This window comes from Homalodisca vitripennis, chromosome 5 (assembly GCF_021130785.1).
Source record: "Homalodisca vitripennis isolate AUS2020 chromosome 5, UT_GWSS_2.1, whole genome shotgun sequence".
Taxonomy (NCBI): Eukaryota; Metazoa; Arthropoda; class Insecta; order Hemiptera; family Cicadellidae; genus Homalodisca; species Homalodisca vitripennis.
In genome coordinates, this window is record NC_060211.1 from 8,508,483 (window position 1) to 8,524,929 (window position 16,447).

General features: G+C 36.5%; 1 protein-coding gene across 1 annotated transcript; it reads right to left on the reverse strand.

The window, feature by feature from the left end:
- Positions 1 to 6: 6 nt before the first annotated feature.
- LOC124363349 (cyclin-dependent kinase-like 4) lies at positions 7 to 16,083 on the reverse strand. The gene is given in 12 exon segments (XM_046818598.1): positions 7 to 138; positions 2,562 to 2,644; positions 3,160 to 3,332; positions 4,276 to 4,562; positions 5,381 to 5,490; positions 6,764 to 6,945; positions 7,552 to 7,723; positions 9,013 to 9,163; positions 9,165 to 9,305; positions 12,924 to 13,121; positions 14,759 to 14,976; positions 15,991 to 16,083. Coding segments are annotated over 11 exon segments (1,797 nt in total). The 5' UTR covers positions 14,927 to 14,976; positions 15,991 to 16,083.
- Between the last annotated feature and the right edge of the window lie 364 nt (positions 16,084 to 16,447).

Sequence of the window (16,447 nt, forward strand, 5' to 3'; positions counted from 1 at the left end):
CACACTTCAAGACTGCGCCTCTCTGCAATCTGACTTGGAAAGTGTCGTCTCCTGGTGTGTGCGGGATGGCATGGATATAAATTTCGCAAAGTGCTCTGTGGTCTCATTCCATCGCTCAGCTAGGGTCATAGTCTTCAACTACGAGATGGAGGGAATCATACTGAATCGCTCAAGTACAGTTAAGGAATTTGGGAGTTATCTTGTCCTCGTCACTGAGCCCTGAACAGCATCTGTCTGCAATTACTAGGAAAGCCACTATTGCCCTCGGTCTTATATTTAGGACTTTCTCGAGATGGGTTTTCACCATGGACACTTCGGGCCCTGTACGTCCAGTTGGTTCGACCAATATTGGAATACTGTTCGCCTGTATGGTCTCCCTATCTGTTGGGTCAGGTTGAACTCGTTGAAAGAATTCAAATAAGATTCATCAGGCTGATTGGGTTGAGACTTGGATTTGCCTACGACGGGGTTCCTGTTGAAGATCTGCAACGCCACTTTGGGCTCCTACCCTTGAGCACCAGACGCCAAATTGCTGACCTGATGTTCTTGAAGAAGATTTTGTCGTCGTCTTGTGATTCCCCGAGACTTTTAGAGAGGATCAATCTTCGTTGTCCCCGACCATCTTCAAGATCTGTGCAGCTTTTCGAGAGGGAATTCCTCGCTACGAACTATGCGTACAACAGTACAATACCGAGAATTCACAGGTTGGGAAATGGTCTTCCTGCGCATATTGATTTGTTCAGCATGTCCGACACATCATTCAAGAGGGAGGTCACTAAATATCTCTCTGGCCACACGTGAAACTCTGACACTGAACGTTATATTTTGCTTGCTGTTTTTTTGTTTTTGTTTTTTTTGTTAACACTTTTGTTTATATTTAATGGCATCAAACCCTGCATGTATTGTCGCATATTGTATATTTCACTGAATAGAGATGGTTTCTTGTGAATGTTATATATTGCTTGCTATTTTCTTAACACTTTTGTTCATATATTATTATAATAGCATCAAAATTTGCATGTATTGTAGCATGTTTTATATTTTGCTAAATGGAAATGGTTTCTTGTGATTTTTTTTTATATATATCAATGAACATAGGCTACGCTAATCTTTATTTTTTTCTTTCGTATTGTATTTGTTCATATGCATATGTATGTCTCAGTAGTATATAAGTAACTCTATATTTTTATACGCTACCGGTACTTTAATTAAGTCTTTTTTACGGTTCCACCTTCATGTTGCACTTGTTTATGAACTATATTGCTGTTGTAATTTTTCTTTTTATTCACGATGTTGATGTTATTTGGCACTTGTTTTGCTTATTTTTTTGCTTCTGTTTGCTTTAGCATGTATGCATGTAAACTATTTATGTAAGTTGTTTATATCAAGCCTCTTGTATTTTCTCAATACCTATAACAAATGTGAAATGGTGTATACCGTATGTAAATAAATAAATAAATAAATTCTCTCCCAACCAATATAATATATTGTGCGGTGTAGACAGAGTAATAACAACTGAGTTATATGGCTAACGAGTGAACAGTTTCCTGTCTCATTATTGCCCACCCCCCCCCCCCCCCACCCCCCCCCCCCCCCACCCCCCCCCCCCCCCACCCCCCCCCCCCCCCACCCCCCCCCCCCCCCACCCCCCCCCCCCCCCAACGAACTCAAGCCATAAAAGACTGTACATGTGTTATATAAATACATCTTACAGTGAATTAAAACTTAACAACGTGAAATGTGCATTTTTACAACTCAATAAAATTAGGCGACAAGACATTTAGTTTGCGTTCATGCATACTTGTTTAATAATGATATTTTATTCATTATCCCAGAATCTGTTGAATGTGATAAAACAGTAACAAATGCACAGAGTAGTATGATATGACGAGTACCACAGGTTCACTGCGCTATTCTTAGCTACTAAATGTACATATTGGGTGTATAGACTATATGATTCTTAAAGTATATCTATTATAAAATATAGTTCAACTCGAAAGCTTATAGCACTCAATAATATTCTATTCTTCACGTTTATACACAACAAAGTGTATATTTTAGAAAATCATAAATCTGATTTTGATAATACTGGTGTATCCCTGCTGTAAAAATCTTTCAACCAATTCATTCCCTGATTTGCTTAATTCATTGTTATTATCTTTTTGTTATGTACAGCATGACATGAACAAGAACGCAGCCAGGAAAAGGTTTTGGGGGAAGGAGGTCCAGACACAAATATGATATTTTCCCGTAGTGGACAGAGAGTAAGGTCTCATTTCGTTCTGTAAAAAGTTCTTGACCCGTTTCTTTGTTAAGAACGATCTTTCAGCAGTACATGTCAGTAATACTGAATTATTTAAATAATAATAATCGTTTACTAAAAAAGATAATTGAAAAAATTAAAAATTGGAGGGTCTGGACCCCTTGGACCCCCTTGCTGGCTAGGTCCTTGGACAGGATTTTTTCACTGTACTGTATATCATTGATAAGTTTGTGTACTATCAAGCATATTTCACCATTTTGATCCTGCTTTCATTTTAGAAATAAATTTTTATACTTACAGGAGATATAAAAGTATCGACATTCCCATGGGTTGATACTGGATTCAGTTTCTTCTTTCCAACCTTATGAGGACTTAATGAAGCTAAAAAGCATAAAGTAAACATCAGTAATACATAACATTTTGTAATTAATTACTGAAATTGTAATGTACACTAAGGTGTCTGTTTTTCTTCCTAGGATATGCAAGAATTTAGACGGAATATTAGATAGATGCAGTATGTCGTGTCTTTGAATAAAATAACATTAAATCCAAAATAAGTCGTATTATTCTTCATATTTAAGTTTAGTGGTAAAAACCAAGGCATCATTACTTATAGGGGAAAACAGTATGAAATTATAAATTACTACTTAAAATGGTCGTAAATAGTCGTGCAATATAGGTTTCCTCAATGCATTCGTAAAACAGGTAGGTATACTGCTGTAAAACTGTCTTGATTTACGTTTACATTGGCAGGAGTAATGACACTCTGGAAAATTTAACCTCTAACAAGTGGAATATATTGGAGTTCTGCACTATTTATATTTATTTATTATGTGTCGATACTGCAGTTATTAGAGCAATACATAAAAATATAAGCTAACAAGGAGTATACATACCCCCAGGTAAGTTAGGCAGTGAAAAGTCATCGTTTGGCCCCTTATTCCTCCAAGCAGGCCGAGGCTCCATGTCCATCGTCAGTCTTTGTTCCAGCTTCCTTACGAGCTGAGTACGAGGCACAATCCCCACTCCGACCTTCGGTGGTCCTATGGGCCGCTTTCCGTTGTCACTTCTGTAACACCCGCCATTTTCTTGTGATATCAACTGTATTTCTTGTTTGAAACATACATAACAAAAATACAATCAACTGTTGACATCTGCAGGTATATTCATACAAATTTAGATACCAAAAGAACTCCTACTGCTGGTATATTCAAGCAGAGCTTCGTTCCTGCCATAGGCTATACGACCGGAAACATTAAAATACAATACAAAGTAATATTTTAGGTTATGTCTGTCCGAAGTGATGCTGCGACATGTACAGTTCTAATCAAATGTTGGCAATATCCAATGTTCACATTCACAGAACCACTCTCGTCCTTGTCCTAGTTTTACATTTGTCCAATACTCAATACTTGTTTTATGTTGTATCCAATTGAGTTTTATTTACTGTGCGTGATTTACCTGACAATTAAAGGATACAGTATATATCTATGGGTCAAATGGTGTATTCGATAATATCGATATTTAAAATCGATAATCATTAATTGATTGTGTTGGTGGCCGCTTATTATACTGTGGCCAATTTTATCATCACCTCAAAAATTATACACTCAAAAATTTCTGTAAAAGTAGCGATATCATTTACAGAAACGTGTAATCGAGATTTTACATTCATTAGCTCACATTGAATCCATACAATGTGATATACAGGTCAGCATTTCATAACAACTGTTTTGCCAGTAGTGGAATGTAGCGGGTATGTCGGTTATAGCAAGATAGCCGAATCAAGTAACGTCAGACATGGCTGCTGCTTGGATGGGTGACCGCTGAGCGATCCTGTCCTTGCAAGCAGCTCGTCTGTCCGGCTATTGGTGGTGGTTCGAAAGTTACCTTTAAGCCGTTGGTCCTCAGGTTGTGTTATATGGCTTATTAGCCCCGAACTTCCCTGGTAAGTTAAGAGCTTCTTTGGATTTACCCCTTTTTATTATTGTAGAGAAGACAAACAGAGTTACCGGAGAGCATTGGTGAAGCTGATGTTGTTGACAGAGGGGTGCAGGAGACCGGTGTGCAGACTTGGTGGAGTCGGCAGCAGGTGATCGTTCACTCCAGTTTGGAAGGGTGAGGGGGTCATCGTGAGGGACGTGGGTTGATGATCCGCCATTGGCTTCAAAGGGGAGTATTTGTTCAAAGTGTTGAACTTTATACTGTTGTTATTCTCTCCCACATCGTCCTCCCCGACATCCATCGGAGAACCACTGTCCAGCGTCAGCCTTCTACTCGTAGGGATGTCGAGATCTCTCTGCAAGTTGTAAAAGTTGGAGACAATGTTTTGCATTGATCACGTAAAACTGAATCGAATTTGAAAAATAAGAAATTCTTAGAGTCTTAGTAAAAATGTAATGAAATATATTGCCAGTAATGCCTAAATTATGCTAAAACAGATATATTTATTTCAGTTACAGTGTTAAACTTGTAAGATGTGTACATTTTAAAACATTAGGACTACGATGAGTATTCATAAAGATAATTTATTTACGAATTTTTTGGTATGGGTGAAAATTTAAAACACACGTCACATGCATAACTTCTCAGTTGCATTTATGAAACTTATTGAACTTGTAAATCTATGTTTGATATAAACTTCCGTTCTCTAAGTAGTGACATAAAATTACAAAAGAAACTGAACTTCCCCAATGTTAGTTTTTGACAATGAAAGGATTGTGTAAGTGACATGAGTGTTTACAAAATCATACAACTTATATTCAAGGATAAGTAACTAGTATTTGAATTCAGCATTACCACTAAAATGAATCTTTGTTTGAAGTTTATTTTTAACGATGGAAGGATTGTGGAAGAAAACAGGATTTTTTCGGACATTTGCCATCGTTCAGTGAAACAAAAGTGGTGTTACTGATTTTTTGTTTCACAGAACGATGGCAAATGTCAGGAAAAATCCTGTCTCCTCCACTAAAATGATTGTGCTAAATCGTACACCAAACTAGTCCTAGAAAATATTTATTCCTCTTCATGAAGGAAATGATATGCCTCTCTTAAAATAAATATTTACCCAATAATAATAATAACTAACAATTCACTGCCCATAAATGATGAACTCACAAAAGCTTGAGGCTTCTCCCCGGTGATGAACGGTTTGTCGCTGGGGTAGTTCAGTTTCCAGCGGGGAGTCTCCGCCTGAGTCCGCTTCGGTGGCCCCAGCTCCGCAGAACCTGTTGATGGGATAAATGCTTTCTGTTATTGTATATACATACAAAACTAGCATTTTATTTTATTTCACTCCTTGCTGAAACTACTCGGGACATCGCAACGGTATAACAGCGGATAAACTACTAGTGTGGCGATAGCTTTAGGAGCGTAGTTCTGTATTTTCTTTGGGAGCCCTAAAACGTAAAGGGGATTTGTATAAAATGATTCAAGTAAATATTTTATGTATGTTTTTATATCTCATTAAAATTATCACAGATTTATGTAGTTAGGCTCCGACGTTTTCTAAAAGCATTTCTTAGCGAGCACCCGGGAGTTAAAAAAAAAAAAACTGTTTACAACGTCCCATATAAATCATCGGTTCAGTACTTTCAGAGATTTCTTGATATTACAAATTTTCATTAACCGCATTTCGATTTTCGTGAATTTCCACCATTACTTAGGAAAACAACAAAAATTGATTTGAGCATATCCTAAGACCATATTTCGAACCTGAAAGCCATTGTAATACTTGTATTTGAACAACTATAAATGCGATAAAAAGTTACACAATACCAGTATTTATGTTGAACTGCTTCAAATTTTAAATGAAATTGGCTCTTATTTTTTAGTCTTTGCGCGTGTATGATGACTTCTGGTTCGAGTGAATTATATTTCCGACGCAAATGTCAGGAGTGCCTTGTTTCGCCGATCAATAAAATATGAGCGGATATATATATATATATATATATATATATATATATATACATACACGTGTCTGAGAAGCCTTTTTCGATCATAAAGCGTCTACTTCCAGAAAGAGTTAAGTAATAACGATGATATATTCTGTGCAAGCATAACAAAAACAATCACATTGATTGAACCAGAAGTATCGATTATCGATTACCTATGAGGCGGATCTGTCACGAGAACTCTTTCTAACATTTGACATTGACTGATTTAATGTTATTTGAATGCGTCCTCCCCCATTATATCACTTCGTAACAACCCCTTTCCAGACCCTCCAGCTACAATCCTAATTGTTCTATTGTTTCATCCAAATTCCCTGACTATTGTTTATTGTTGTGTGTCTGACCATTTACAGATTGTCTGGATACGCACACATACGCCCAGCCGATTGGGCGATTTACAAACATTCATAACTATGTGTCAATACTAAACAGGCTAAACTAACTATTAACTAACTCACTTTGTAATACTACTATTACAGTAATATTTTGATGAGATCCGATCTAGCGAGTAAATCATCATACAACTTGCATAACGAGCAAAACTCACCCTTTTTCTCTACACATGGATCCATGAATTGAAGGTAGAATTTACTTAGTAAAGGATTTCCTTGGAATTCTTGCTCAATCTTTTTCCTCAGTTCGGGCACAAAACTTTCCGCAAAACTGTCATGTGTGAAGTAGGAATGTTGCAATAGCTGCATACTCGTCGGACGTTGACATGGATCTAATCTGGAAAGATGTAAAATATTTTAACTTAGTTAAAATTTCTTAAGGCAATATTTCAAAGTTCCTAACCTCCTAAAAGGAATTTCCTGAGAAGTAGAAATTATTAGTTTAAGACAATACAACTAAAATTGAATTCTTTACTATAGTTTCATTAGTTTTATTATATTTGGACTACATAATCCACTACTAATTAAATGTTTTTTCTCTGTTAGGAAGTAGAAAATTAAATGTGACCATCTCTTATTGTACCTGAGGATGTTCCTATTATTTCATCACTTTATCTGAGAATGTTAACCATTGACAAACATATAATAATATAACATATAATAAACTTTGATCAAGGTTAGTACAATTTTGGTAATTTATGTAAATAAATTCAACAGATTGATTTAAATTAATCGGAGTCCACACAAGAAACACAGTCCCATCTATGTTGTTTCCTGCTGTATTTTCACTATTCATATGATGGGAGTCGTAAATTTCCGACTTGTTAAAATATAAAGATTAAACAATTATTATTCAATACTCATTAAGCACAATTTTTGTATCCGGTTTTACCTGAAATTAAAAACAACTGTTTCTCAAAGCTATTCCTAATGTGATACGTACCTAAGGCACAAGGAGACAATATCTAATGTAAGATTAGACCATGAAGGGAACAGTTTATACAGGCACCTCGACGGGTTGGCGATCTCATCTGCTTGCTCTAGGGTTGATTTTCTCATTTCCTTTAAGAGCGGATTTTTTGCAATCAGTTGTTGGTGCCTTAGACATAATTTACCTGCAACAAAAGTGTTAATGTGTTAAATGTTTTCTTATAAACAAAAGTTCATCGAACAATGTGTTGCAAAGCGCTAATCTCGGGAACGGCTGAACCATTTCGGTTAATCCGTTTTGTAAATATTTGTTGAAATCCGAGTATAAATAGAAAGGTAGCAGACAAAGTGAATGTGTAACTTTTACTCCAGATTGCTCCAGTGACGAATTAAAAAGATTTAATAAATTTAAATAATATTAAACACTGTTACAGAATCAGCCTTAAATAACAAAGCTGTGAAGGTTTTCACATAAAGTACTACTTTAAACTCGTGGACTTCCTTGAAACTTTTATATGGCATTTTAATAGTGGCTTAAAGGAAACAGTGATATGAACAGTAAACATGCCTCAACGATCCATTCTTCTCAGAATGGTCTGTAAAACAACAAGATCTCCATAACGCAAAACTTTATTAACGATTGTTTTGAAATTTCGCATGAACCTTAATAAGGATTTCTCCCTTATACCGGAAATAAATAGAATTTAGGTAGGATTTCCCTCGAAACCGTAGACTGTAATACAATTTCGCAGTCCTACGCATGTATATATTTTTATTCGTCGAATAAACAAGGCAGACTCTAATATGGCACTGAAAATATCTTAGACCTTTGATATGGTATAGGACAAAGGACTAGAGGATACGCTTTTTGACAAAAGTAGGTTTCCGAGACCTATATATTTGTATTTTCTTGACCGAGGTAACAAGGCAGACAGCTACGGCGACGGAAATATGATTATTTCACAATATAAACAAAGTTAACAATAATTTGGTATAAATAAAACCGTATGAAATCATCAATCATGGAATTATTACAGTCTTTTAAACAATAATATAATCTTAAAACAAACAAAATGTAAAAGTAAAAAAGAACTCATGAGTAGAACACAATTCAATAATTTTGAAATAAATTAGAACATCCAATAGGCAAAAGCTCGATGAAGGATGAACATCACATAAAACTAACGCAGCCAAAGAAAACTCTAAGAAGGATTGAACCGTTTTTAGAAAGCACTCTCAATCATACTCTACATGTACTATTTTAATGGAAACAAAATTAAACAATCTTGGACCACTAAAAGCAAAAGAACATTTTTGAAAACAATTAAATTAGGCTTCGGAACCGGTACAAGCAAACTCCTGAAACATAAAAGTTTAATAGTGTAATTGTACAACGTAAAGATTAGATCCACAACACTAAGTTGCCAAATCAATAATTCCCTCTCCCAATCGGAAAGTCCAAGACTGAAGTTACCGAGCAGTTTGATGATCTGGTAGAGCTGGTCGATGTCCGACTCGCCGGGGAAGAGCGGGTCTCCACTCATGATCTCGGCGAACAGACAGCCGATGGCCCAGATGTCCACGGCTCGGCCGTACTTGGTGTCGCCCACCAGCAGCTCGGGAGCGCCGGTACCAGCGGGTCGCCACGTAGTCTGTGTAGGTCTCGCAGCCGGGCGTCACGGTGCGCGCGAACCCGAAGTCGCATAACTTGATCACGCCTTGGTTCGACACCAGGATGTTCTCCGGCTTCACGTCCCTGTGGACAATCTGTTGGGGGAATTAACAACATATTAAGAACAATTCCAGTAATATTCTAATATGCTTATGAAAAATACTCCACACTGGAAGAAGTCTACTCTTCAAAATTCCTTGGAATACACCTTGATATAATGTTTTCGTGCAAGGAAGCCTTCAAAAATTTACAACTGTTGACGCTGCCCAGTCTCTACATCTTGGAAACAACTCTGTTTTGTATGTCTAAATGTACCATGACGAATGGCCGAGACATACATGCGTATGAGACTAGAGGCAGAGATAACTACCGAACTAGTAGACACAGAACGGTGGTTTTTGAACGCTTGCCTTCACAGGCAGGTGTTCATTTCGTCAACAAATTACCAAATTCGATAAAAAACGCTCCAGCGCCCAAGGTGTTAAAAACTCGTTTGAAACGCTTTTTAGTGTCACAATTATTTTATAATGTAGACGAGTTTTTAGCATATGATTGGGAGACCACCAATTAAAAAGACTGACTGAATCCGTCGCTGGAAGTGGGAATCAATGGCGAATTAATGGATGTATGTAAATTTGTAAATTGTATGTCTGAATGAGCTCTATTGTGGGGTTTATGACAAAATTCTAGCAAGTAAAAAGTTGACTTTTGCCATGCGTTGATTTTATCGAGGGTCGACTTGGAATGAGCACATTGATCACTTTTGCGCCAAAATTCCTTCAGGAATATTATTTGTTCTGACGTCTTTAGCAAAATACTGCCCGATTCAGGTACTGATAACGGCGTATTACGGCTTGATTTATCCCCATCTGTCCTACGGCTTGGTGCTCTGGAGAGCTTGTGCAAATTAGCGGTTTCAGAGAGCTTTCAAATTCCAAAGAAAGCGATTAGAATAATCGTAAAATCAATTTTAGAGAGTCTTGCAGGCTAGCTTTCCAGGAATTGCAGCTGTTGACTCTGTCCTGTCTCTACATTTTGGAAACAACTTTGTTTTGTATGTTCCAATGCGCCTTATCCGGAGGTCAATACATACACATGCACGAGACACGAGGCAGAGATAACTACAAGTGAACACTTGCCCTAAAAACTCGCCTTTTGGTGTCACAGGCATTTTATAATACTGACGAGTTTTCTGGAATTCGCGTGTGAGACCGCCCATTTGGAATGATCGACACTCCCTGTTTATAAAGTGTGTTACATTGGTGAAGAGACAGACAGAAATGACTTGTCCAGCCCCAAGAGTAAATATCGCTCAATAAGTGATAAAAACGCACAAAAAAACAAACTCATACTGTACAGTGTACATCGTCTTACATAAAATAAGTTTGTTTGTAATACTGTATCTCCGAATGAGAATGATGTGGTTTGAATGTGTAAAATTTTACAATATAATAAATTGATGTTTTCTATGCAATTGTAAAATATTGACTTCACAATAAAAATGATTTGATTTGAATTTTAAATATGTACATGTCAGATTAGTAGTATCACACATAAATTATATATAGAAACGTGTTCAATACAATCACGTACATTATCACGGAAACTAATATACAGGGTGTAAAAAAGTCCCGCATGGGCTTAATAAACAAATTTAAAATAATGTATATTTGGGCTATGTTTATGTGTCCGCCTGCTCGGCCATTGTTGGTGGTTCAGAAGTCACCTTTAAGCCGTTGGTCCCCAGGGCTTCTTAGCCCTAACTTCGCTTGGTCAAATAAGACATGGTTAGATTTTTTGCCGATATCCTTGTAGACCATCCTCCATTGAACGTGAAGAGTCAATAACTACATTAAAAATTATTTCTTAAGTCCAGTGTTCATTACTAAGTATAACTTTCACAACTTGAACCAAGACAAGAATATTAAACCATCTAGAACAAGACCTACATTGTAAATGTTTCAAACTTTAAACCAGCGTAATGTTTTAAAGAGTGAACCTTTTCAGGTCGGATTTACGGCATTGTACTCTACTAATAAAGACCTTGAATTTGATGTACTACTCGACCTATGCTCTAATTTAAGATTTCCTTCTGGCTCCTGGCGGGCCATCCCCCTGACATGACAAAAAGTGGTATTTACTTCAGAAAGTATATTTATAGGTACAGTAGTGATGTACCAAGTTTTATTGCTTTGCCTGTAATCTTTCGGGAATTATCAAACCCGTGTGCGACTTGTTTACACCCTGTATACTGTAAAACCATGTACTTGATTTAAACAATACTTATTACTTCATTTAAATCACTATTTAACACATTTGTTGAATTTAAAATCTTATTACGTTATGGTTATATAAAAACAATGTCATAACAGCCTTCACTGAATTTGTATGCTCAATTTCAAATCTAGTTCATTGCTTTCTCGAGCTGTCCTGCTGACAGATAGACAGAAAGAAAATCATAAAAAACAGAAGTTGACACGAAAGTGACACAACATAGGGCTTATTCTTGTAGAAATTAAGTTTCATACAGAATTTAAGGTCTACGTGTGAAATCTCTCCAAACATATTTTGCCACATGATTGAAACATTCAGATATTTGTTCATTGTACTGGGTTTCATAATTTAAATCAAGTTCGGCAAACCATCACTTTAAAAGGTGTTGTTTGTGTTGGGATAGTTAGGCTACGTGTATTAATATATCACACTTTTGAATATCGTATGGGTTTAGTTTGTTTGTTTACAAATTTATTTATTCTTCTAATTTCTTGTTCCCACCATAGTTACCCATAGGACGAATATAAAAATATTCTCTAACGCTCAGCAAAATCCTGAGGAGTGTCATGCACAATCATCCAACTCAGTGATCCTTATCCTTAATTTCTATAGCTTAAGCTTTGTGCACAATTTATAATCTACAGGTCTGTTCGATTTCGAGATATCGTGTGGAGAGACAGACAGAAATGATTTGTCCAGCCCCAAGAGTAAAGATCGCTCAATAAGTGATAAAAACACAAAACACAAAAATAACTCATACTGTACAGTGTACATCGTCTTACAATCTTCTTACAATATATAGTATATATGAAAGTGAAGAGATTAAAATGGTACATTCAATCTTGAAAATTAAAAATTGTTCAAATTAAAATTTAAAAATCAATTTTGAAAATTTATTATACCACTATAATTTCTTAAATTTAATATGTATATTTATTATTCCATGTAGGAGTTTGAAGCAGAATTCTGGGACATCTTTTAATCAAGAGATAAAGGTTAGAACTTTTTATAGTATGTACATGAAACATTACTGGTAGGAATGACATGTTTTTATTAATTAAAAAAAATCAAATTCCTAAAGAGAATCCTAATTTTAAAACATGTTATTTCTTTGTGTTAAAAAAATTATTAGTTCCTTAAATCCTCAGAAATTAATAACAATAAGTCACTCTCTAAAGCTGTAACTCATGTATCTTCAGTTGTAGCTGTAAATTCCATGTCTATGTGCAACCATTTTTATATGGCCTGATTCCTATAAATTGCACATAAATGTTCTACTTTAAATACGTGTCACATTTCCTTTAAGTGATGAAAATTGTCTTCCACTTTTTCTGAATTTAGCGAAGTTACCTTAAATTAAAATTAAAAAGTATATTTTCCCAATTAAAAATGTATAGTTCTACCTTAAACAGTGGTTAGCTTACACTAAACATATTTACGTTATTTTTGTGGCAGAAATCTATTCCTCTTATGACTTGAAACATATGTTGTCTCGTGACTTTCTCTCCAAGGCCTTTTGGATTTTCTTCGAGTTCATCCAGGACTGTGTGGTCCATGTACTCGAACACTAAGTAGAATCTCCTTTTCCGTCGGAACAACACCTCTATCATGTTAACGAGGTTATCATGATGGAGTTTCTGAAATAAGAAAAGTCATTGTTATGAATGTAGCAACAACTTTCAATGTGTTGCAACGTTTATGAACATTGCATCTCAGCATAATTATTAACATTATATTATGTGTTCACTTTTGAACGTTGCTTTTTTTATAATTAATTAATTGTAAAAGATCAGACAGATGACAAGTTGTGACCCCAGTATTTTCACCTTGCCACAACGTGTGCTCAACACGTCAGAATTTGGTTCAGGGCATCTCAAAATAAGACAAAAATGTGCAACGTAGCCTCGAAAATGCTTCGTTTTTCTTCCCTCGGCCTGTGTTTTATAGATAAAAAAATGTTTTTTTTTACCATTTAAAATATTTTTACCATTTTCAAATGTTTGCTTGCTAAATATTCTATGCCCAAGGGCCAGTGCTGTGATAAGAGACCTAGGTGCCAGAACTGTATTATACTTTTCTACAGTCTCCAACAGAATGCGCTAGCAGTGGTAACAGACCCAAGTGTCCTTTCCTACCAAATCACTCCTGCTGTTAGGTAAAATGTCTCATGGCACTTAGGTCTGTTAGCTTTGGCTAAAATGGACTTAGGTGTGTTGCAATAAGTCAATTTTGTAGTTGTTGCACTTAACTTTCACACATCGCAATATACTATTATGTAAAGGTAGTTTATCTTACCTAGATAAATAAACAAGATAACAATTATTCCATATAGTAGATAGTAATAGTGAAAACATACATTTAGAAGGCATTGAAATCTGCACCAAACATAAAGGCGGAAGAAGAAGAATCAGCTTTCATCAAAGTAATATGAGGTCGTATACCAAAGACGGTACTTGTTGGGTTGATTACCTTGAAGCTTAGTGTATATGATGCCATTGTTCATTACAATTAAGGCTATGTAGCTAAGTGCCTCAGTTTTCAAGCTTATCGGACTAAATCTTAGAAAGAACTGCATAAAGCCTTTGTAGTTTGACACTCTTGGGTAAAAAGGAAGAAAGTTCACATAAAGAAACACAATAAAAGAGCAGAAGGCATCAGCTTTAAAAAGGAAACAAGAGGAAGATAATTCGAAGAAAATAATGATCCTAATAAATCTTTGTGGGCATTATACGTTAATACCATAAAACACTGAATTTGTGTTTCATAACTATGATCTTTGTTACTTAGGTACAATTTTTTAAGGTTTTGCGCGAATATTTACAAGTGAACTGTAACTGTACAAGTGAAAATTCAGATTTTGTTATAAATTGGCTGAACCAAGAAACAATATTTAGCTATGAAGGAGGAGGAGCTCTTCTTATTGGAATATAAATTTTCTATTATTTCACAAAAGAAAACTCACAATTATCCAATAATTAGTGTATTTTACACTAATTATTGGATAATTGTGAGTTTTCTTTTGTGAAATAATAGAAAATATTTAGCTAATTTGACTAAATAAGTTAAAAACATGTATGTTTGAAACTAAGCATCAAAAAGAAAAACCCTTACCTAAATGTGTCACATACTAATCTAAAGACATGTCAAAGAGCAGGATTTCCTGTTTGAAGGTTTATGATAAAAATGTACCTGAGTAAACATGCAAGCCTTATAGGCCTAAAACATGATCACTCCCATAATTAACTAAATTCTATGAACTAATCTAAATGCTTGCCTTCAACATACGAATTTCCCTAAGAGCCATTTTCCTGACGTTGTGATCATCCTCAGTCTCTATGAACTTTTTGATGGCCACCACCTGCCCGGTCTCCTTGTGGCGGCACCTCATCACGATGCCGTACGAGCCTTCTCCCACAACCCCAATACTCTCATACTTTTCCATTGGTAGCACTCGTCATATTTGTGACTTTCTGGGTCTTACTCCGCCGAGACCTGGAACACAACACATATTCAATGACACATACAGGTACCGTACTTTACTTCCTGATGGCCACCACCTGCCCGGTCTCTTTGTGGAGGCACCTCATCACGATGCCGTACGAGCCTTCTCCCACCACTCCAGTACCCTCATACATTTCTAGATTTAAATATCGCAAACTTTCTGTGTGAAATTCATCAATTTGTTTTGTGGTATTTAATTAATATATTGTAGTCCAAGTGCAACGAGGGTAGATTATTTTGCTATCATCGTTAAACCTATTTTCCGATAGTGGTGAAACACCATGTGGTGATCCCGATACAAATCCTAATTACATTCCCAAAGGCCCGGTTCGGTCATTATTTTGGGGCACTCCTCTAGCCAGCTTTGATTAATAATCCCTAATTAATAATTGCCCATAATTAGAACTCTAAAATTAAAACATATAACTACCCTTAATACCTGACGCATGCTGCCCGTATACCCCGTTCCCCACGATCCCACGTCAAACCTGCTTAGCCCACCATAATTTATTGGGACTAAAAGTATAACCAAATCATATAACTGAAATTAATTAAAATTATGTCTGACTCTCGGATACCCGACCAGCCCCCGGGGTCGGTCAGCGTGCACGTCTCCTCACCCCTGCACCACAAGTCCGTTCTGGCCCAAACCCGTTCACCGACAAACGGCTTGATCGTGGCCCGTCTCGATCCACGGTCAAATGTCGGCCGCTACATCCTACACACTGACCGACCCGATCACAGTGGCGGTCACATGCCACACAAGGGAGACATTGATTTGACCGAGATATAATACTAGAGAGGTGTTTTGTAAATTTTTAAAAGCTTCAGTTTAAAAGCAGAGCGTCAATATGGTCGTACACGATATTAGAGCGAGCTCAGGAAATGAAGGCTCTATCCTTTGGAATGAATGTCTAATGGGGTTTTATTGAAACTATTAATAATCTGAACAACAAACTCACTCAGTACCGTGTTATCACATTATACAACATTTTAAATACAAACCTAACATCTCTCTGTTTTGTAGTCACAAATTACAATGTTTCTCACTCACGTCCACACTCGCAGTGGCGACCCGGCGCTCTTCCGCATACTGAGGGGGTGTGACTGCGGCTAGCTGGCTGACTGTAACAACACGCGAACACGCACAGAACACGCTCTGGTCCACTGTGTTGCTCGGTTACACTGACCACAACACGGGGGTGAATGTCCACAAGTGACCCCTCACGCGAGCCGTCTCCCACTCCTTCCCCATTGCAATTACGTGTACAAACTTGTTTCAACATACCGTACTTTAAACATTTCCTCATAAAAGTGAGTGTTCTCAAATGTATAATTCAGTTAGCGCGTTACTTTAATTAACGACACGATTTTAACTTTTGGATCTAAAAAATCAATGACACCTCAGAAAAACTGTAGAGTAACTTAATGCATTCCACAGTTTTAAGCAAAAGTTGGGATG